The sequence below is a fragment of the Rhinolophus hipposideros genome (assembly GCF_964194185.1).
Source record: "Rhinolophus hipposideros genome assembly, chromosome: 6".
NCBI classification, from domain to species: domain Eukaryota; kingdom Metazoa; phylum Chordata; class Mammalia; order Chiroptera; family Rhinolophidae; genus Rhinolophus; species Rhinolophus hipposideros.
Genome location: NC_138052.1, coordinates 95,999,120 through 96,020,193, shown reverse-complemented (window position 1 = coordinate 96,020,193; position 21,074 = coordinate 95,999,120). Strand labels below are relative to the sequence as shown.

The 21,074-nt window shown below is 53.0% G+C and overlaps 1 protein-coding gene across 1 annotated transcript in view; it reads right to left on the bottom strand.

Annotated features, from left to right (window-relative positions):
- Positions 1–1,297: 1,297 nt before the first annotated feature.
- Positions 1,298–21,074, bottom strand: part of MROH2A (maestro heat like repeat family member 2A) — a 40,459-nt gene continuing 20,682 nt past the window's right edge. Inside the window, exons 19-41 of the mRNA XM_081052210.1 lie at positions 19,953–20,072; positions 19,582–19,704; positions 18,260–18,412; positions 16,931–17,053; positions 15,867–15,946; positions 14,201–14,309; positions 13,361–13,456; positions 11,670–11,774; positions 10,453–10,576; positions 9,737–9,852; positions 8,773–8,925; positions 8,216–8,370; positions 7,215–7,374; positions 6,942–7,135; positions 6,423–6,560; positions 5,866–5,980; positions 5,239–5,385; positions 4,934–5,116; positions 4,231–4,386; positions 3,035–3,166; positions 2,376–2,478; positions 2,058–2,123; positions 1,298–1,580 (exon numbers count right to left, since the gene is read on the bottom strand). Coding sequence (XP_080908336.1) covers positions 1,462–1,580; positions 2,058–2,123; positions 2,376–2,478; positions 3,035–3,166; positions 4,231–4,386; positions 4,934–5,116; positions 5,239–5,385; positions 5,866–5,980; positions 6,423–6,560; positions 6,942–7,135; positions 7,215–7,374; positions 8,216–8,370; positions 8,773–8,925; positions 9,737–9,852; positions 10,453–10,576; positions 11,670–11,774; positions 13,361–13,456; positions 14,201–14,309; positions 15,867–15,946; positions 16,931–17,053; positions 18,260–18,412; positions 19,582–19,704; positions 19,953–20,072 — 2,970 coding nt within the window. The 3' untranslated portion in view covers positions 1,298–1,461. The remainder of the gene's footprint in view (positions 1,581–2,057; positions 2,124–2,375; positions 2,479–3,034; positions 3,167–4,230; positions 4,387–4,933; positions 5,117–5,238; positions 5,386–5,865; positions 5,981–6,422; positions 6,561–6,941; positions 7,136–7,214; positions 7,375–8,215; positions 8,371–8,772; positions 8,926–9,736; positions 9,853–10,452; positions 10,577–11,669; positions 11,775–13,360; positions 13,457–14,200; positions 14,310–15,866; positions 15,947–16,930; positions 17,054–18,259; positions 18,413–19,581; positions 19,705–19,952; positions 20,073–21,074) is intronic.

Here is a 21,074-nt window from a genome sequence, read left to right as displayed (position 1 = left end):
TAGTCTTTTAAATTCAGACCCCTGGAACTTGGTTTGGGACCTGCTTGTCAGGAGGTAGCAAATTGAAACAATTCAGCCATAAAAAGTAATTTTTTATGTTTTTAGATGAAAGTAGGCTGTATTCACATGGTCCTGTGATGGTCCCAATCCCCGTAGAGCCACACAGCGTCCGTGACATCTCCTGACTTTTACTGGAGCTTTTTCTTGTAGGATATCACAGTGTCTTGTTTAATAAAATATTTCAAATATTCAAACACGGTGACCAAACCCACATTGAGTAGTTGTTAATATACTGCCGTGTCTCTTAAATAAAAGATTAGATATAAGCTTAAGTTATGTGCCTTCCTTCCCATTTGCTCTCTAGGCTATCACTTTCCTGATAACGTACCCTTTTCCACCCACATCTTTATGCAGGGACTACATGACCCGTGTGTTAGCTCAGGCTGCATAACAAAATACCACAGACAGTGGTTTGAACAACAGACACTTCTTTTTCACGGTTCTGGAGGCTGGAAGCAAGATGAGGGTGCCAGCCGGTCAGGTTCTGGTGAGGATTTTCTTCCTGGCTTGCAGACAGTGCCTTCTCTGTCCTCACGTGGTGGAGAGTGCCGGCTCTGTCTGGTATCTCTTATAAGGGCCCTGATCTCATCCTGAAGTACTCACCCAACGGTTGGGGCACATGTTCAGTCTCGAGCCCTGAGAATCAGGGAGGCTGGCAGTGGACGGCTAGCTCAGGCTCGGCCAAAACTGGAGCAGCCTCTGCAATTCTAGACCGTTCCCTCGTGTCTGTAGCTCCCTAAAAGCACAGCCCATCGTTTCCTCTACATCAGGAAAACTACCGTTCTTGCCCCAAACTGCTTATGCCATCCCCACCCCCAACCTCTTCCCCAGCAGGCCTAGCTGCCAGAGCCTGGAAATTCAGGTTTTTGGTGTCCCATTATCCAGCCCTAGGAAGGCGAGGCAGAAGGGACTGGACTTGCGTATCAGCCAATTTATAGGCTCTACCAATTAGGGGTCCCTTAAACTATGTGGAATGGTGCCCTCTGATGTGTATCACATTCAGCTGGTAGATGCCTTCGCTTTTAAAGGGGGATCCTGGGGACGGGCGGGATGGTAGCCTGGCTCCCCTCTGCCTGGCACAGCATGGGACTGATACGCAGTGAAGACAGGTGCATTCCAGTCCTTCTGCTGAGAGGGGCTGTCACATTTGCACACCCCCAGGGAAAGTGGCCCTGATGGGACTGGAGGTTTCCTTTGTCTTGGCTCAAGGAAGTCGACATCTTACAGTCAGGAATCTGCGCTCCAAAGGGCAACGGAGGTTTATTTCAATGGGAAGAAGGGAAGGGACACTGATGACTTCAGGACGATGCTTTTCTCACAAACTGAACTGAAAACGGTCTGCCTTGCTCTGATCAGGGCTGGCGCTGTCAGGAGGCAGTTTGCCTTTGACGCGGGGGGCACCTAGGAAACTCCGGGTGAAGCCAAAAGCTGGTGCTGACTACAGGTATCCAAGATTTTGAGAGTCTCCAGGGCGGCCCTCCGGACCCCAGGATCCGAGTCCAGCTGTAGCTCCTGGAGAGCTGAGAGCACAAACGGGAGGATCAGGACCCAGGGCGGTCATGGCAGCCCCGGCAGGGACAGCAAGGGGCCGGCAGGGCTACAGATGTGGAAGACCCTGTGTTTGGAGTCCGCAGATGGCGGGTGGAGCTTTGTCTTCACACACGTCTCTTCTGTCTCGGGGCTTCTCTTACTTCACTAACAGGGACAGAGGATCCCCCCAGAACCGGCTGCCCTGTGGTCAGCTGAAGGAATCGGTACAAGCACTTCATGTTTGTGAAGGGGGCGGGAGCAGAAAGCCAGGGAACAAATGGACTCCCCCCAGTCAAAGAGTTGTCTCCGTTGGAAAGCCCTCTTCAGGGACACCCGTCTCTCTGCCCTGGTTACAACCCTCCCCCCCAAAGAAAAGACCCCTACAACTGAGGGTCAGTTCCCTCGGGTTCACCAAGCTCCCCAAATGAACTTAGTGGACTCGGTACAATTGAGTCTCCACGACTTACAATTTCGTAATGCCGGAAAGTCCAGCTTTTTCAGATAATGCGCAGACATCTGCTTCATAATAATTCCTAAAATGATAGCCAGAGAAACGCTCGTCCCACAGACATTAGGTCGGCGAGAGGTCTAGTGTTAACCTTAGGAGGTGTAGGAGGTGTCTGTTGAGTTAGTGGAGCATGCCCAGGTGAGAACCGGGCCAGCACGCCACAGGGTGGGGCAGAGGGGACTTCCATCTGAGCTCTGGTCCCGACACCTGCCCCCTCCTCTCCACACCCGATGGCCTTCAGGGTCCCTCCTGCATCAAGACACATCTGCCTACTTACCCACCAGGTCGCAGGAAGCGAGTCTGATCCTTGAAAAATTACTTTTAACATAGGTCATTGTTTCTAGCAAGAAACTGTAGAGAACAGCAGGCTTTTTCTGAGTCTGCAAATAAGTGACACACAGAGCCTTGGAGGTTGAGGTCCTGCATTCCCATCTTTCTGAAGCAGGAGGGTCTGCCCAGAGAGGGCAAGCGCCCATCCCAACATCACACAGCAAATGAGAGACTGGGGAACCTTCATCCACCTGTTACATTCTTATCTGACCCAGACAAGAGGTTATATTTGACCACAACCCGTGCTGTCCAGTACAGTATCCAGTGGCCACATGTGGCCTTTGAGCACTTGAAATGTGGCTAGCCTGAAATTAATACATTTTATAGTGATTACCTGTTGAAATGATAATGATTTGGATCTATTGGGTTAAATTAAATATTAAATTTGGTTTCACCTCTTTCCACTGTTGTTAACATGGCTACTAGAAAATTTTAAAATGCGGATGTGGCTTGCATTCTATTTCTGTTGGCCAGCACTGGTTTTGACACTTCATTTCTAGAAGGTGAACACAGGGTCACAGATAGACCTCTGTGGCAGCTGAGACCCTAAGGCCCAAGCCACCAGGCGGCCACCTCCAACAGGTCCGTCCGCCTCAGTCTCCTCACCAGGATGGAGCAGAAGGTCATCTGGAACACGGTCATCTGGTCAGCCCCAATGGCATCGCTTCTCCCCGAGGAGTCTTCCAGAGCCTTCCAGCCCCAGAAGTGCACACACTGATACATGGTAGCCATACAGGCCTGGAGGGACACAGGGCAGCAGGAGAAGCATCAGGCTTACCGAGGGGGTTCACACGAGGGGTGAGGCTGGCAGGGCTGCGTTCCGTGGAGAAAGCCAGAGGGTAGCCCTGGAAAAGCCTCAGGAAGCTGACGGAGGGCGGGACCCGAGCCCCGCCTGCCTACATCATGGCTGTGTGCACAACTATAAAAAGCCCCTTGGTGGCAGATGCAGCCCACTTGCCCCCTAGCCAGCACCTTCACGCCGTCAGCAGCCCTGCCTGGGAACTGCCCCTCCAGGAGATTGGGGTCGAGGCCAGGCTGCGATTGGCAGGACCAGGCAAGCTTTCTCACCCCCCAGATCTCCTGCACCCAGCTCTTCCTGTCCCTGCAGCAACTAGGCCCCTTGGGCTCCGGCCAACGGTGGGTTAGGCCACGGGAGGATAATGACAGGACACTGGAGGGCAGGAAGACAGAGGTTGGGGCATCTATTCCTCAGAGACAGCAGTGGCAGCAGCATTGCTGAGGCTAGCCACTACGCTTGTGTCTCCAGCCAGCCCGCGTTAGCCTGAGAGGCAGCAGTTAGACTAGGAGACGGGGTCTCTCTTTCCCCCTCCTTCCACCTAAACCAGTGGAAGAGTTGGGCCTTGGACCAGGAGAAGAAACAGCGTGGCAGAGCCAGGTACCTCTCTGCTACCCCTCACCGCCTCCCTCCCCACGGGTACAAGCCTGCCCCATAGGGAGCAGGTAAAGAAAGATTTAGGGTGAGTTTTAAACATGAATGGGTCATAATACCAAAAAGTGAAACTGGTAGAAGAAAGGGAGATGGCTGGAGTCTGCTTGCAGGCGGTAACTGGACGAAAAGGAAACCCAGCTCCCACAGAGCTGAGACTCCTCAGTGAGCCAATTTGTGGGTTGCCTTGAATGGCCCCTTTCCCCAGCTTGGCGTGTGGCTGCAGGGCTCTTGGGGAGACTGAGTTAGGTGGAGGAACCCCCCAGGTAGCTAAGCCAGCACACCCAGAGAGCATTTTCCTCTTGGGGACAGTGAGGGCCCCAGGCTTTGGGACACGGACGAGGGTGTGTCTTACTTGGGCTGCATCAGAGCAGGGGTCCTGGCAATGCAGCATGAGGGGGACCCAGGCTTTCTTCACTTCCTCCTTGAAGAAATGCTTCTTGGAAATCCTGACCACCTTCGCCAGCTTCCCAAACAGGAGGAAGGCTTTCAAGCGCAGCTGCTCGCTCTCCTGCGACCAAGACACACAAACAAGTTCTGAAACTCAGGGAGCAAGAAGCCCAGCAAAACCCCAGCCGTTCTCCATGGACCTTTTTAAATGCCACGACCCCTGCAAAGCCTTCTGGACCATTCCATCAGGATGGAGTCTCTCCTGCAGGGCTCCCAGACCGGGCCTAACTGGTACTTGTGAGCTTCACTTCCTAGAGGAGGGCCCTGTTGAGTCTACGCACACACCACTGCCTGGCTGAGTCCCCACCTGGCACGTCACAGGTGCCCAAAGAACATTTGTAGGCTGCAAGGAAGTAGAAAGGGAAGCTCGTTCCCAAATAGCAGGGAGAAAGGTCCCGTGGGCCCTAGAACAAGCTTTTTTTTTTTTTTGTACAAGATCCCAGGATCAGGCAATCGAGAATCAGTACCAAGTCGGACCTGCTGCCCTGTGTGCAGGTCCGAGTGCATCTTCTCCTGGGGGGCTCAGACGTGCTCACTCTCTCCCTGGCAGGCATCTGCGGAGCCCCCACTGAGGCCCAGGGTCCAGCAAGGCTCTCACAGGGACTCACGTTGTCAAAGAAGGCCCTGCACTGCTCAGAGACGGCGTCGAAGAAGGAGCCCATGTCTCCTTCCCGGAGCTCGGCCAGGATCTTGGCCAGGGCCTCCATGGCCTCGGAGGGCACGCTGGTGCTGCTGGGCTCCCTCAGGGAACACAGGCACTTCTCCAGTAGCAGCTTCCGGTATCGCCGCACCTGGGGGCACAGGGAGCCCTCAGCCCCCCCCCTCCCCCTTGCCCTCCCTGGGTGACAGGACCACTCCAGCATGGACTCTGCGCCCGGCCTTCGGCCTTCGGGCTCAGGGTGGGGAGCGGCACCTTCTTGGGGGCGCCCAGGGCCATGTTGCCGAGGGCACGCAAGGACAACACCCGCAGGGCCTCGTCCTGCTGGCCCACGCCCTTCTCCAGCAGCAGCACGGCAGGCTTCAGCAGCTTCGCCTGGTACAGAATTGGGTCGCTCATGAACTAGAAAGGAGAACTTTTTACAGTTATCCCCAATCGAGGCGCGTTTCTTAGGCCCAAGACGGGCCACACAATTATATGCAGGGCTCAGAATGGCCCCTGTGAATAGGACAGGATTTGGAGCCTGAACTCCTGGGACTGACTCTTGGCTCCTCTGCCTGACAACTGTGGGACCCTGGCAAGTCACTCAGCCCAAGGTGCCATCCTGGGTGTTGCCACCACTCCCCGGGTCACACATCAGTCAGCGGCCACCTGCAGGGCACAGGCTGAATCGGAACCCCTTTCCCCTCAGGGCCCAGAACTACTCGTGTGATGAAGGAATGAATGAGTGAATGAACACCCAAATCAGGGACGCTCGCCTGCCCCCTGGATTCAGATGCCCCGCCGGGCCTGGGCACCTGCCCCGGAGATAAGCCTCCCAAGAGAGCAGGGGTCGCCCACCACCCTCCCCAGCCCATCTCTCCTCCACACCCAGCGCCTCACTTCCACGCAGACGACCGTGCTGCTGACACGGCAGCCCAGGACCTCGGAGTCCATGCCTCTGAGCAGCAGCTCCGACAGCCTTCGCCCGTAGCCTTCCATGTTCCGAATGTACAGCCTGCAGAGGGGACCACAGCCCGCAGGGTGGGCGGGGACGGCTTCTGAGCTCCTGCTGACAGAGCCTGAGCCTGTGGGCAGATCTAGCACCTCTGGGCCTCTCCCTCCTTGCCAGGGGGTGTCAGTGAAGTGCTTACTTTCCATCGCCTTTTTATAAAAGGGGACTGAATGAGGGCTGCTTGACCTGGCCCTGCTCTGAAGCCCTGTGTGACCTTGGGCGAGCCCCAGGCTTCCTCTGACATCACATTTCCTGCCCTGGGGCACGAAGGGTTGGAATAAAAGACTTGCTTTGCCCTGCATGCTGCTGCTGTCCCGGAGTCTGGGACACGGGTCAACCTGGCAATCCCCCCAGAAGTGAGGCATTCAGCTCCCACCTAGACTTTCCAGCAAGGAGGTGCCTTTACAAGTCCCCCTGCCCTCCCTGTGGGAGCCTGGGTGCCCACCTGGCCAGCAGGCCCACTCCTTGCAGGAAGGTGGAGCCGCTCTCCAGGAGGTCCCACACACCCTGCTCTTCCAGGGTTTCAACCAGCCGCTCACTGTTCAGTCTCTTGAACAAAAGTTGCATGGATTTGATCGTGACCCTGGAAGAAAGTGGGACCGTGTCATGATGTGGCAGCCCCACCGGGAGCACCCAAGGCGCCTCAGAGGGGCAAGCACCACATCCGGGTCTGTGAAGTCGGGTCCCAACGCCTGCTGGGCCTGCTCAAGGAGCTAAGGGGCGATCACATGAGGAAGTGGGTGGGTCTGCAAATTCTGAAAACTGCGTTGTGCTGGACACGTGTGAGGGAGCGGTGGGAGCAAGATCAGCTTCCAGAGACTTCTCCTCCCCACCAAGAGGGGATGGCAAAGGCCTCTGGGTGAAGGTGACTCTTGGAGTCTGGTGACTTCTAAGAAGCAGCCCGAGGCCACGTCCAGCCCAGGGCCACTGCCTTGCACCCCACACCTCCTGCCCTCAACAGTACCTTTTCAGGTTGATCTCCTCAGGCAGGGTCCCCGTGTGGACGAGTCTCCATGTCTTCAGGACGGGTGACACAGCCTCCGGCCCCTGGCTGCTGCTGAGCTGCAGCAGGAAGGTGTAGATGAGGTCTGGGAAGAGGTCCGGGAGCTTATCGTCCTTGTCCATCTTCTCGATGAGAAGATGGATGGTGCATAGAGTCTGAAGGGAGAATGTCAGGAGGTATTGGCACTCTTACTCATAATCCCCCAGGGAGCCCTGGGGCCTGCCCGAGACTCACCATCAGAGGGTCCACTGCGGCCAGGCGCCAGATGTCAGCCTTGGAGGTGGCGTTGGCCCTGGGGGTGAACCGCAGCTGCAGCCGGCCCATCAGCCCATGCAGCATCATCCGGGCAAAGGGCACGTTGTCCGCCACAGCCTGCCACACTTCCATCAGGTGGCTAGCCAAAGACAGGGCACAAGGACTGTGGGTTACCTTTCATGTGCCCTGGTGGGTAAGAGCCTTGTGGATCTCCCAGCAGCCCCCTGAGTAGTGGTTGGACTCACGAAGCTGAATCTTGGGGAACAGGGGTGAGCCGTCAAAGGTTGTGTAGCTAGAACCCAGGTCCCTGGCTCCATGCTCAGCCACTTTTCTCTGACCCAGCTCACAGTACCCCTGGGAAAGCCGCAGCCCCCTTGGAAGCCCCGACTCCACAGCTAAGTGACCTTGGAGATCTCAGCAGGCCTCCAGTTTGATGACCTCTGGACATATCTAGTAATAGTCTCCAAGTGCCCAACTTATGTCAGGCTAGTCCTAGGCACCGGGCTCATGTTGTCTCTCTTCCTCCTCTCACTACATCTTTGAGGAAGAGTTTTCATCTCCACATTCAGCAGGAGAGGACAGGAGGCCTGCAGAAGCCAGGGAACCTGCCAGACTACAATTTGCAGTGGACTTCCTGATCCCTAAGTCCAAGCCTGTGGCCCTGCTGAGAAGGGAAGGGCTCTATCTAGGGCAGTGACTTGATGAGCCATACAGAGAGGTGGGGTCCTGGGGGGTCTAAACGACTAACGAGACAAGTCCAACAAGATCAAATTGAACAAGGAGATCCGTAAACTGAATTCACAAAACTGGGTCTCTGGTTCCCCAAAGACTGTACTTCCTGTGAGAGATGGGGGAGAGGGTCAGACAAGGCCCTCTCAAGGCCCTCTCAAGGCCCCGGTCCTCTCAGACGTGTCAGACAAGGTGAGCCGGGCATGGCCTGAGTTGCACAGCAGGCCGTGGCCCCCCACCGGGGCACTCACCTCTCCATGGGCAGCGGCTGCCTCAGGAGCGCCGTGAGGACTGTCTCCTGGTGGTAGTGTGCCAGCCGGAGGATGCCCTCAATGAGAAGGCCCCGCACCTCCATGTGGTCCACCGTGGGCAGGTGGACCAGGATGGCGCCCAGGACCTCAGCCACCTGGGGGGGATAGGGCCCGCATCACCAGGGCGGCCTGGCCCTCAGGGGCTTCCAGTCCTCAGTCCACTGCACACCCTCCTCCGGGGAACTTGCCCAACCTCACGATGGTCCAGCACCCCCTCCCATGAATCCTGTTTGGTCTTTTCCTGGACTTTATCAGGTTTTCCATGTGGGAAGCAGCGCCCTCTGAGAGAGAGACCCGGCCTCAGTCCCCCATTCACTTACTATCCGGGCTTCCTTCAACACATTTCTTTCTCATTCTAGAACTCTACTTCTTTCTCCTCTTTACAACCAGGGATTTGGGAGGCGTTCTCAGCGAGTGCAGCTGGGCCCTTGCCCACCCTCTAGCCTAGGTGTACCAGGCAGCCCAGGCCCCAGGTGGCCTGGCCACAGCTCTGCCACCTTGTCCTCTAGCTCCTTGACCCGCATCTGGAGGAAAGTGCCTATCCAGGTGACGGAGGCCTGGTCGTGCTGGAGGTCCATCGCCCCGATGTTTTCACAGAGCTTCTGGATGAGCGAGACCACCTCATCACAATTAAACAGCATGCAAGCCACCTAGGACCAGAGCAGGCCATTCCTGGGGTCCAACCACCAAATTCCCAGGCCCAGGCCCCGCCCCCACCTATCACCACTGATGGACGTCCCTCTTCTGCTCGACATCACAGCCCCGCCTCCGGCCCAGCCGCTCTCCATCCCAGTCCTGGGCCTGCTCAGGACCACTCCTCTCTCAAAGCCTCCGAGGGCTCAGTGGGAGGACAAGTCAGAGGGATGCCCAAGGCATCCAGGATGTACCTCCAACCTCCTACCGCCCATCCTTTGTTCCCAGTCCTGTCTGAACCCCTCCCAGGAAGCTTCACCCCAAACCCTCCCTGTCGTGTCTTTACTCCCCTGCAGCTTTCCTCTGGGTGTGCCCAGAGTCCTGACACCCTCCAACCTGTCCTGCAGCTCCACGAGCCCCCCTCCTCCGAGAAGCTGCCTCTGTCTCTGAGGTAGAAGGGACCTCGCCCCTCTGCAGCACCAAGGATGTGAGTGACTCTAGACACTCAGTCATCAGCATGCCATCGAACGCCTGTGTGCAGGGCCTTGTGTTCAGTTCTTTCTGGGCCCCGTCCACCCTCAGTGTACCACATCACAGGGATGGAGAGAAGACAGCTGGACACTTTTAAGCACTTACTGTGTGGCAGGCACCCCCGTGGGGACCTAATATATTGTAGGCCTTTTAAGTATGCATGGCATGTGTTGGACCCAAGGCCATGGAAGCTGTGATTCCCAGAGGATGGGGGCTGCACAGACAGGTTGAGCAAGGTCCTGCCCCCCAGAGATGATCTAGGCACCGGGAGACCACACAATCTTCCTGGCTTGTCACCTTGGCAATTCTGGCGGACGTCCTGAAAATCTCCACGTCCAAGCCCTGAAGGTCCTCTTTGCACTTCGCAAACTCCAACTCCATGGAAGCATCCCATGAGGAGCAGGTCTGGCTTGCTGTCGGGGGTACAGTTTCAGATGTGATCAGCAAGGACAGAGGGCCCCGTCACGGGCCATGTCATGGTGGCCTCCCGCCCTGGCCCTCGGGTGGCCTTGGCTCTGCGGGCTGGGACCACACTACAGCATCTGGACATCCTATCCTTTCTTGTCTTTGCTCTCGTTCCCTGCACCACCTCTGCACACGGCTCAAATGCTGTCCCGGAGGCCCTCCTCTGATGGACGCTCCACCCGCCACCAAGCCAGGGGCAAACTCTCCCCCTCCGAAGGTCACCACACTGCATTCTCCCCGGAGCTCATTTCTGGCCAGTTTTTTGTGTCCTTGGTATCTGTAAACTGGCCTTGTTCCAGCAAGGCCCCTCAGCACCTAGCACACACCTTCAGTGAGTTGTGCTGCACCAATGAGCCTCTCTTTCTGGAAGCTTCCATGGCCTCTCAATGAGTTCTGCACCCTCTCTGCCATCTCTGCTGGTCACCCTTGTTTGTCTACACAGAGAGGCCACACTCCGCCCAGGCCACACAACCCCACCGTTGACATCCCTGATGTCAGCCCGCCCTCCCAGTCTGGAGAGGCTGGCCCTGATGTGCCCCCACCCATACCGTGAAGATCCAGCAGGCTGGACAGGACATCCATTGAGGCCAAACGAGTTCTTTTGTGGGAGTCACAGGTGCACGGGGCAATGAGTCCAACCAGCGTGCCAAACTGGCCCAGCTTCAGGGGGATCTGAGGGACAGGAGACCCCAAGGGTCACACCCTTTGTCCACTCATGCATGCCTGGTACTACCCAGAGGCAGTGTAGTGGGTGGCTAGAGAGGGGGAACCCTGCTCTGAAAACACCACCCTTGTCTGGGAAGGGGAAGGAGGACACCATCCGCCCGCCGCCCAAGTTTCTGCCTCCTGAACCCCATAGCTGGGCCCCTGGAGGCTGAGCAGTCAGATCCGAGGAGTCCAGCTGACCTTGGGCCCAGGTTCTACGTCCAGGTGACTGCCTTGTTCCTAAAACTGAGCCCTGGGTTTAAGTCTGGGCGTCTCCGCTGTCTATGTGACCTAAGTACTTAACCTCCATCCCTCGTGTTCCTCGTCTGATAATAATGCACCTCCTCTGTCAGGGATGTCGTGAGAACGGCCTCAGAGAATCTAGGGAATGCACTGTGCATGGTGTCTCAGATGTTACTTAGCAGTAGTCTTGGCTCTCGCTTCACCATGCTGGACCTGAGTCCCCACTAGGGTGCCACCTGCCTTATTCTCACCGTATACCAGCCGTGAGACCTAAGGCTGGTCCCCACACCCCAGCCCCAGGAAACCGTCGTTCTCCTGCCAATGCCAACCATTCCTGAGGAGCAGGCTCTCAAAGAGGACGGAGCCAACCAATGTAGGAAGAGAGGGCTCAGACGGGTCATCAACAAAAACACCTTATCACTTATTCTAGATTCCGTGATGGTCAAACTTTGTAAACTTTGTAATTTTGCAGTGATTTATTTTCTCATTCTAAGTAAGTGTTCACTTTTCTGACTAATGTGGTGTTCATAATTGTGAATCCTTTTTCTTAAAGAGGGCTCTCACCCTGGTATGAGCCTCAGTCCCCACAGAACTTGGATCCACACCAAGCCTAGACCCTCACTCCCCAACCCCAGATCCCCAGACGAGCTCCTCGAGGAGTCTCTGCTGTTCCCAAGTGAGACAGCCTCTTCCCAAGGGTCTCTTCAAGGGAGAAAGACTTGGTTTCAAAAGTGTTCCCTCTTCTCACAGACAGAGACAGGAATCTCTCTGTGGGTGTCACAGCAGCCGGCTGGGGACTGGGTGATCCCGCACTCACACAGACACCAACGCTTTGGACATAGATCTGCATGAGATGGAGATGAAGTTTCATTGCCTTTTCCCTCTCCCATTCTCTCTCCGACAAGATCCACTTTTCCAGGAGCTATGGATAGAACCCAGAACACAGAAGGGGACATGAAAATCCCAGGGCCAGCCCTTCCCTGGCCAACCACTGCCCTCCTCATCCCTCCTACTCAGAATCGGACTTTCAGTGTTTCTGGATGGTCCTAGACACTTCTGGTTTTCTTCCCAGGCCCCCTCAATGGAGAAAAGGGTGATGTGACCGTGAGCAGAGAGAGCGCGCCCCCCGCCCCCAGCATCCAAGATGGCTCTTGACTGATGGGTTTGGCCTTGCTCCAAATGTTTGCCTGTGGTGAAAGGGCCAGGAGCACAGCCCACTCTGTATTCCAGGGCCTAAATGTTCATGCATTTAATGACAGAGCTTAACAATACATGAAGCAGTATTCATGGGATGTAGCAGCCAAAAATAAAGTCGGTGGGCTCACACTCTCTGCTCCTGATGTCAAGACTTATAATGTTATAGTAATCAAGACAGGAAGACACTGGTGTAAAGATAGACGAACACATCAGTGCAGCAGAATAAGTGTGCAGAAATAGAGCCACACATACACAGTCAATTGATTTTTGACAAAGATGCAAAGGTAATTCAAAGGAGAAAAGAGCCTTTTCAACAAATGCTGCTGCAGTAATTGGTTATCCACGGGGGAAAAAAAATTAAATAAACTTCGGTCCATACCTCACAGTATATACAAAACTTCACTATATCATAGACTTCACTGTAAAACCTGAAACTACAAAGTTTTAGAAGGAAATCTTTGTGACCTTGGGTTAGGCAAAGCTTTCTTAGGTGTGACACCAAAAGCATGATCAATAAAAAAAAAAAAAAAGATAAATTAGACTTCATCAAAATTAAAAACTTCTGCTCTTAAAAAGACACTGTGAAATTAATGAAAAGACAAGTCACAGACTGGGAGAAAATATTTTCAAATTATATATCTGATAAAGAACTTGTATCTGGAATATATAAAAACCCTGAAAAGTCAATAATAAGAGAGCAAGCAACCTAATTCAAAAATAAATGACCAGTATCCTTTTAAAAACTGACAAGATTATGAAAGACAAAGAAAGACTAAGGAATTGTTTCAGATTGATAGAGGCTAAAGAGACATGGCAATTAAATGTAATGCACAATCCTGATTGGATCCTGGATCACAGAAAAATAGCTGTAAAGGATACTATTGGGACAACTAGTGAAATTTGAATATGGACCAAAGATTAGAACATAACATTGCATTGTTAGATAAGAGAATATTCTTGTTCTTGATGTCTGCAACTAACTCTCTATAATTCAAAAGGGGTGTGTGTGTGTGTGTGTGTGTGTGTGTGAGAGAGAGAGAGAGAGAGAGAGAGAGAGAGAGAGAGAGAGAGAGGAGGAAGAAAATGAAACTGTGGCAAAATATTAAGAATTGTGAATCTGGGTGAAAAATATACAGAAGTTCTTTGTATTATTCTTGCAATGTTTCAGCAAATTTGAAATTTTACCTAAATAAAACTACCAAAACAATTTTTAACTCATCCCCCTGTTTCCCCCAGAGACCCTGGCCCTCAAGCCAGCTTTCTGGGAGGGTTGACCATCCCTGGCTCTTGGTCCTTTGCCCACCAACTCACATGCACCATCTCCTGCAGACCCTTGGGGTCCAACTGTCTCTGCATAAGGCTTTCCATCAGCTGCTCCAGGGAATGCAGGGCATTCGTGTACAGGGTCTATGACAAGAAAGAGGCGGAAAGAGCTGGGCAGCAATGAGGGGGCACACGGTGTGAGATGGTTTGGTAATCACCCCTTTACTTTTGCTCAAATTGAGTTCTTCACACTTATTTTATCATGTGACACACAAGACAACGTCTTAAGAGGAACCAATTTTACAAAGGAGAGAACTGAACTCCTAGAGCCAGCTTCTACTGACTCATCATCCAGGGTCAGCCCTGGAGTCACAGATGTCTACCTGACCACAAAAGATTCATCCTCCTTTTCCACAATGTTCCTGGGGAAACAGCCATCCAGTCAGGGACTACATTTCCCAGGACCCCTTGCATCTACGTGGAGCTATGTGACTGAGTTCTGGCCAATGGAAGGTGGGCAAAGTGGCTCATAAAGCCTCCACACCTTTCCTATCCAGGCTGGATATCAGTACACCCAGGATCTCTCAGAGTTATGCATTGAAGATGGCGGGGTACTGGAATAACTACATAAACAGCAATACTCCCACCCCCACTGCCAACTGGACTTTACTTAATGTGAAATAAGCTTTCATCTTGTTAAACTACAGAGATCAGAGATTTGTGGTTTATCTGTTACAGCAGTTAGCATTACCTTACACAGAGCTTGCCACACTTTGCTGCCTCTAACCACTCACAGGTGGTTCAGGATGGTGGGCTCTTGGCACTGCCCATGTTAATGTAAATATCCAAGTCCTGACCCAGAAAATGAGGTGGCCCAGAGGGACCTACCTTACTGGACTCATTGTCCTCTCCTGGGGGTTGGAGAGAAATTAAAGAATGTATGCAGACATCCATCAGCTCACTGTTTTCCTCTATGGAGTAGAAAGGCTTCACTTTGCTAGGGAGAGAAAAAGTGACAAGAGGAGTGGTCAGTGAGCAGCTGGGACCCTGCCCCATCTGGGGTGTGGAGGCATGCCATAAAGCAAGGCAGAGGCCAGCTTCCCTGATGGGGGTTCAGGCATGCACCCCTTCATAGGGGCCCTGGCTCTGCCCAACCATCAGTGGCCAGTGACTGTGATTGAAGGAGAGGCTCAGGGACCCCAGACCACCTCTCCTATGTGTTGTCTGCCCTCACCCTGTCCCTCTCCTGCTCAGAAGCTTTCCATTGCTCCTCTCTGAGCACAACCATGCATTCTGCCTCCCAGGCTGGTCCTGACCCAGGGGTCAAGTGTAATACTGCAGCAGCAATATTACCTTGGAGCTTATTAGAAATGCAGATTCTATTGTCCCACCTCAGAGCTACTGAATCAAAAACTGTGGAGGTGGGGCCCAGCCACTTGCGTTTTAATAAACCCTGCAGGGTGGTAGGTAGCTTCTTGATACACCTAGCTCATCTACCTTCTATCCCTTAATCAATAGTTATCAGCCGAGGTGCAGATTAGAATTTAAGGGCCCTGGGGGCCATGTCGGACTCCAGGGATCTTTATTTAAAGGTCTAGGGTGGGGTCAGAAAATCCATATTGTTAAAAGTAACCCCTGTTGACTCCATTGTACCTCCAGAATTAGGAGCCCCCATCCTGCTTTAACTTTGAAGTTCTGCCCCCCCCAAAGGGGTTCTGTGTCGCCAAGAGCTTCCTGCTCCTACCCAAATCCATGTACTTTGTTTAAGCCCAGATCAGAAGTCAAACTCCTTTTTATAGCCCCTATTACAGCAACTGAATTGCAGCTTGTTAGTAGCCCACTTTTTTCGGGTCTTAGGTTTTTTTGTTGACACTCAGCTCTGACTTCTAATTCCTTGTGCACATGTCCGGCTCCTCCCCCAGTGTCACAAATAAATATTTGTGACATTTATTTGAAATCTGTCTATGTGTTACCTCGTAAAATAACAAGTAGTTTTGCTATGACCTTAAATGACAGCTCTGCCTAAAATTGGTGAAGAATTCCTAGAGACGACCCAACCATTTCAAACACGAATTTTATAAACACATAGCTTCTTCCCACTCCCTGCTCCCCACTGGCGGATGGACAGTTCCAAGAAGGCAACCTCAGGTATTTCATTACTTATAATTATTATAATACTTGGCTTAACTGTATCAATATCGTGTCAATAAATAAATTCCTTGACCGAGCCCAACCCATGTCCCTGCTGTACTACTCAGTGTCACTGCATGATTTCTTACTAAAACATCTCCTACTGGACTGAAGAGCAGCCTATCCACCTGTCAGTCACTTCCCAATCCAAGGAGAAGAGCCCAGCTTGAAATATTGTTGAGAAGTATGGAAAAGAGTTGGTGGAAGCCAATCCCCATCTTCTAGGATGGCCCATTGACCTGGGAGCTCCAGAGGCAGGGAGGGCAAAAGTGGGGGCAGCCACCCAAGGAGCACTGAGGGGTAGTTTCAGACTTTGCCTTCACCCAGGGCAAGTGCCTGGGGCACAGGAAGGGGCCCTGCTCACCTCATGTGCGAGACGGCATCCATTGCCATGGCCCGCACGGGAGAAACGAGGCTGTACATCGGTTCCGCCTTGATGATCGCCTGCCCGACCCAGTAGGGCAGTGAGCTGCCAGGCCACTCAGAGTCCCGGTCCAGGCAGGAGAGGGGACCTCGACTCACAGTGACCCTAATGGTGGCAGCACTTCCCAGTGTTAGTGCCAGGAAGACCTGACATTTTTAGGGTCACTTGGCCTTGGACATTTTCGGGGAGGCAGCAAAATCTGGTGAAAGGTGTGGGGCTCCAGATGCGCCTGTCCTTCTCGCTCAGGCCTGCCTTACTTGCGGGTATTCCTTGGGCAAGCCACTTCCCCTGCCTGAGCCCAAGAACCCTCACGTGTAGAACGAGGACTCGGTGGCCTGTTTTACAGGGCTGTGCCGGGCTGGAGTGAAATGATACGCGTATAGCTCTTGGCCAGAGCAGGAACCAAATGGATGTTCCTTTCCTTCTCGGTGCCTCCTCTTCCACCCACATCTCACTTCCTTCCAGAGCTGCTTCCAGCTCAGCTGGAGCGGTTTCCAGGGGCAAGGCATTGTAAGGGAGTGGGGAGGTGTGGGGACAGGGACAGGGCTGTCCCACAAACTCCATCAGTCCCTGTCATCGCTTCTTGCCTTTGGGCAGTTGACATTTCCTAGCTCTTACCAAAGTTCTGTGCAAAACCAGCTTTAAGCTCTGCCTGCAGCAGATCCCTACTCCCTAGGTCCCTCCTATGGAGAAAGTCTGGGGCTACAGCAGGGCTGACCCTGTGGACCTCTGTCTCCCAGTGCTAAACAAGCCACCTCGGGGCCACCACAGAACCTGACTGTTTCCTGGCCATGAAACCCCTTATCAGGTACAAGAATATCATACTCGGAACTCCTACAGTTGGATAAAAGCAGAACTGAGACAGAAAGGGGCTTCAGAGACCCCTGTACCCTCCTCATCCCTCAGATGCCTCAGGAATTCTGAAAACCTGTCAAGGTGGAAGCCAGTCAGCGGAGTTAGACCCCAAAACCTCCCAGGGCCGAGGAAGCGCCCACCCGGCTTACCATTAGAATGGCAGTAAGAGTCGTCTTTTGGGCAAATTGAAAGTCCTCCAGGTCTGTGATGTTTCTGATGGCATTGGCGACCTGCACCACACTCTTTATGAAGGCCATTTTGAGGCAGATGTCCTGCGTCCAGACCAAGACCAGGGGAAGGAATGCTGTGAGTAATCCCGGGGGTCCCGAGCCACTGCCCTGACTGCCGGAGCCTGCAGCCGCATAAGGATGGCCCTTCCTCAGCACTGAGGAACAGTCAATGTCAGGGGCACTCAGAGGACAGCCGGCCTCGTCTGTCCTTCCACCACCTGACAGCATCTGCCACGTGGTGGGACGTGGGCCGGGCTCCAGAGCTCCGGAGAAGGTGCTGCCTCCCCCAGGACCCGCACAACTGTGCCCAAGGGCCACAATGCCAGTCAGACGGCAGCTTCGTTCACCAGGGGCAGGGAGCCCTATGTGTCACCGAAGAAGTAGAGTAAGTTATTGAGATTAAATCATATTTGTTTTTACGACACGGATGAACCTTGAGGGCATTTATGCTAAGTGAAATAAGGCAAACACAAAAGGAGAAATACTGTGCGATTCCACTTCAGTGAGGTACCTGGAGTCGTCATTCACATAGTCAGGAAGCAGAACGTTGGGTGCCAGGGGCTGAGGGGAGCGGGGATGGGCAATAGATTGATGGATGCAGAGTTTCAGTTTACAAGATGCGCTGCAGATGGATGGTAGTGATGGTTGCACAGCTATGTGAATGTACTTAATGCCACTTAAAAAGGGCTCATGACTAACGATGACTAATGTTTTGTCTATTTTTATGTTATGTCTATTTTTACTACAATTTAAAAAACAATAATAATAATACAATAACGTTTGCTTCGTTCTCTGTGCTTTCTCCTCCTTGCTATTCCGAGGAAGTAGCTAGTCCCTTTGCAATTCTGAAGATAACCCTACTTTTTGTCCCTTATGAAAGGGCTTGGGTTAGGTGTCTGGGGGTTCAGAGGGGGGGCAGAAATGAAGGTAGAGGGAGAGAGGCTGGAAAGAGGAGGGTTTATCCTGTGACTTCTGGGGACACATGCTCACCCCTCGCAGCACTCGGGGAAAGGGCTGTCCCCCACCTGCCCCTGCAGCAGAGAACAGCACAGGTAGGGCCAGTGGGTTTCCCACATGCTGGATGTCGGATAGGACTCCTGGGTGTCTCGATATGGGTTACGGGCTGCCTGGATCCAACTCCTGGCTTTCCCACCACTCAGAAAATGATGCAGGGTCACTGTCCACCAGCCTGGCACAAGGAGGGCATCCCCAGGCACTGGATGTGGGCCTGTGGCATCCTGGGGTCACCTGGCAGCTGCTGGTGTAGTGGTGAATAATCTTCGCGGTGAGGGGCTTATCCACGTGGGTGAGGAGCATCTGCGGGTGGCAGTACGTGGCCACACAGCTGTACATCACCATGAGGGCGCTCTTCACAGTCTCCCGCCTCCAGGGATGGTCTTTCTGCAAGGTCAGCGAGAGGGGAAGAAGCACTGGGTGGGGGTGAACTATTCGACTCCGCTGTCTGGGAGGGAGCAGGCTCGGCCCCACATGCACACAGATAGTCTCTGGTCACAGGACCAAAAGAGCCACTGAATCAGCTGAAGGTGCCTGAAACACTCATTTATTTATTCCTTCATTCAACGGCTCTTTATTGAGCACCTACGACATGCCAGGCCCTGGGCGTAGAGTGGTGAGCAAGTCAGACCAGGGCCAGAACCACCCGTTAGCTGTGAGCAGGTGGTTCACGTGGACTCCCCCAATCAGAAGCTGGCTGTCCACTCCATCATACCTCCACCTGCCAGGCTCCTGCTCTGGGCCACGGGCTCTCGTGATGCTGGGGGTCCATGGGAACAGAGAGCCTCGGCCTTCCTCTGCTGGGAGGACATGTTGGAGGCTACCAAACCCAATGTGGAAAAGGCGTAGGGGCACCCAAGCCCTGCCAGGCGGTGAGTAGAAATGTGGAAAACCTAGGGCAGAAGCCTGGGACACTCTGGATTCTCTTCATCCAACCTACTAGGCTCCAGGGCAAGTGTCCAAGGTCAAAGCCAAAGCCTGAGGCATCAGTGACTTCAGATGGTTGCCTACTGGGAGCTCAGCCAGCCTGTGGTACCCACCCGGTGGCAGGAAGTTGATCAGAGAGGCCAGCCATGGGTTGCTTGGGTCCAACTCCTGGTTTCACCACTGGCCAGCTGCTTGCCTTTGGACAAGCTTCAGTGTTCTCATCTACATGACAGTGGACATTGTAGCCCCTCCATCCCAGCCCCATTGGTTCACTGAGGCAGAGCTCCCAATACATGGAAAGCACCTGTGGCTTCTTCAGATTCCGTGGGTCTGGGTGAGGCCTGGGACCCCGCATTTCCAAACAGCACCCAGAGGTGCCCCCATCGTGAGCAGCAAGAGGCTAGGACTCCTCTGTAATAGTGGGTCTTAGAAAAGCCCACCCTGTGTTCTTCAGATGGTCCAACAGTAAAGCTTGGTTGGAGGCCGCCTCCGCTCTCAGTCCTTTTGGCAACAGGATTCACAGAGCGGGATTTCTTATTGTGATCGAGTCAGAACCTTGGTTGTGTGCTGAGAGCACTACTGTTCTAAGAGGGCCCGGGAGACCCGGTTGTGGAGCGAGATTGCCTTACCCGCCACGCGCCCATCTGCCAGGACTGCTCCGACTCCTGGATCCTCTCCTCAAAGTCATGTAGCACGTTCAGCACTGTGTTCACCTGGCCCCGGGCACACAGGCCAAAGCACAGAATCACGCCCTGCGGGGAGACCCAGCCAGCCAGGGTGAGGGGGCAGGCAGGGGACAAAGGAGGAGCCCCCCCCACATGCATATGCACGCACGCACAAACTAGTACACACATGCATGCGTGTACGCGCACAGGCACACGCACACATATGCACGCCTATGCATGCATGCACGCACACATGCAGGCAGGCGTGCACACGCCCTATTCCCTGAGGTCCAGAGGGCTCCGGCAGATAGGAGGGGACAGCAGGACACCCTCACCTCCCGATCGAAGTCGTTGCCATAGTCCGTCTTGTACAGCAGCTCCAGCAGCAGTACCTCCACTTTGTCGGCCTCCAGGCCTGTGGCCAAGGTGAAGCCCAAGGCCCGGTACAGAAAGCCCTGGGAGGCAGAGAACACAGGGAGCTCCAGGCTGCTCTCCTCGGCCCTCCAGGGGTCGCTGCGTGGGGGACTTCACTGCATACTCTTTCCTCTACGTTTGTTTTTCTGTTGTCGTTGTTCTTGTTGTTTTAATGTGCAGATATCTCCTCATTTTATGTATTTTTAAAAATAAATGTTCAGGTTATTCTGGGGATTGGATTGTACAGGGCAAGCATATTATAGATGGTGGAGGCCAAATTTCTCTCCTACAATGTAAGTTGGACCAATTTACACTCCTACCAAAATATCTAAAAGCACCTACTTTCCCACATTCTCTCTCACATTGGACATTATTAGTGAGAGGTGGGACATTTGCATTTCGTCTGTTTCTTTATTAGCCATGCCGATCACCTTTGCATATTCTCATGATCCATCCATTCTTTGAATTTCTGTCTATATTGTTTCCCCATTTTCTGCTGGGTTATTTGTCTTATTTTATGTTTTATTTATAAGAACTCTGTGTGTATATTTGGGAAAATAACAAAAACAAACATATATTATTTCAGTTAATCCACACAACCATTCTAGAAGGCAACTACAATTACTATATTTAGAGATGAGAAAATAAGCACAGTGACAGAACCAAGAGTTAAAATCAGGCACAGTCTGATGCTTGTTTCTTATCATCGCCTATCAGAAGACTCAACTGAACGATCATATACTATTGTCAGCAGTATATTTCCCCACTGTCTCATTTCCCTCTTGATTTTATTCATGGTAATTTTGCTTTGTCACACAGAAAAATTTCATTTTCATAGGGGAAAGAGTCTTGTCACACAGAAAAATTTCATTTTCATAGGGGAAAGAGTCTTTCTTTTCCTTTGTCTTTCTTGGTTTCTTTTCATGCATATGAAGGCCTATTCCATGTTAAGATTATCAAAATATTCATCAATATATTCTTCTGGTTGTCCCACAGTTTTATTTTATTTTGTACACTAACTCTTTGATTTTTCTGGGATAGCA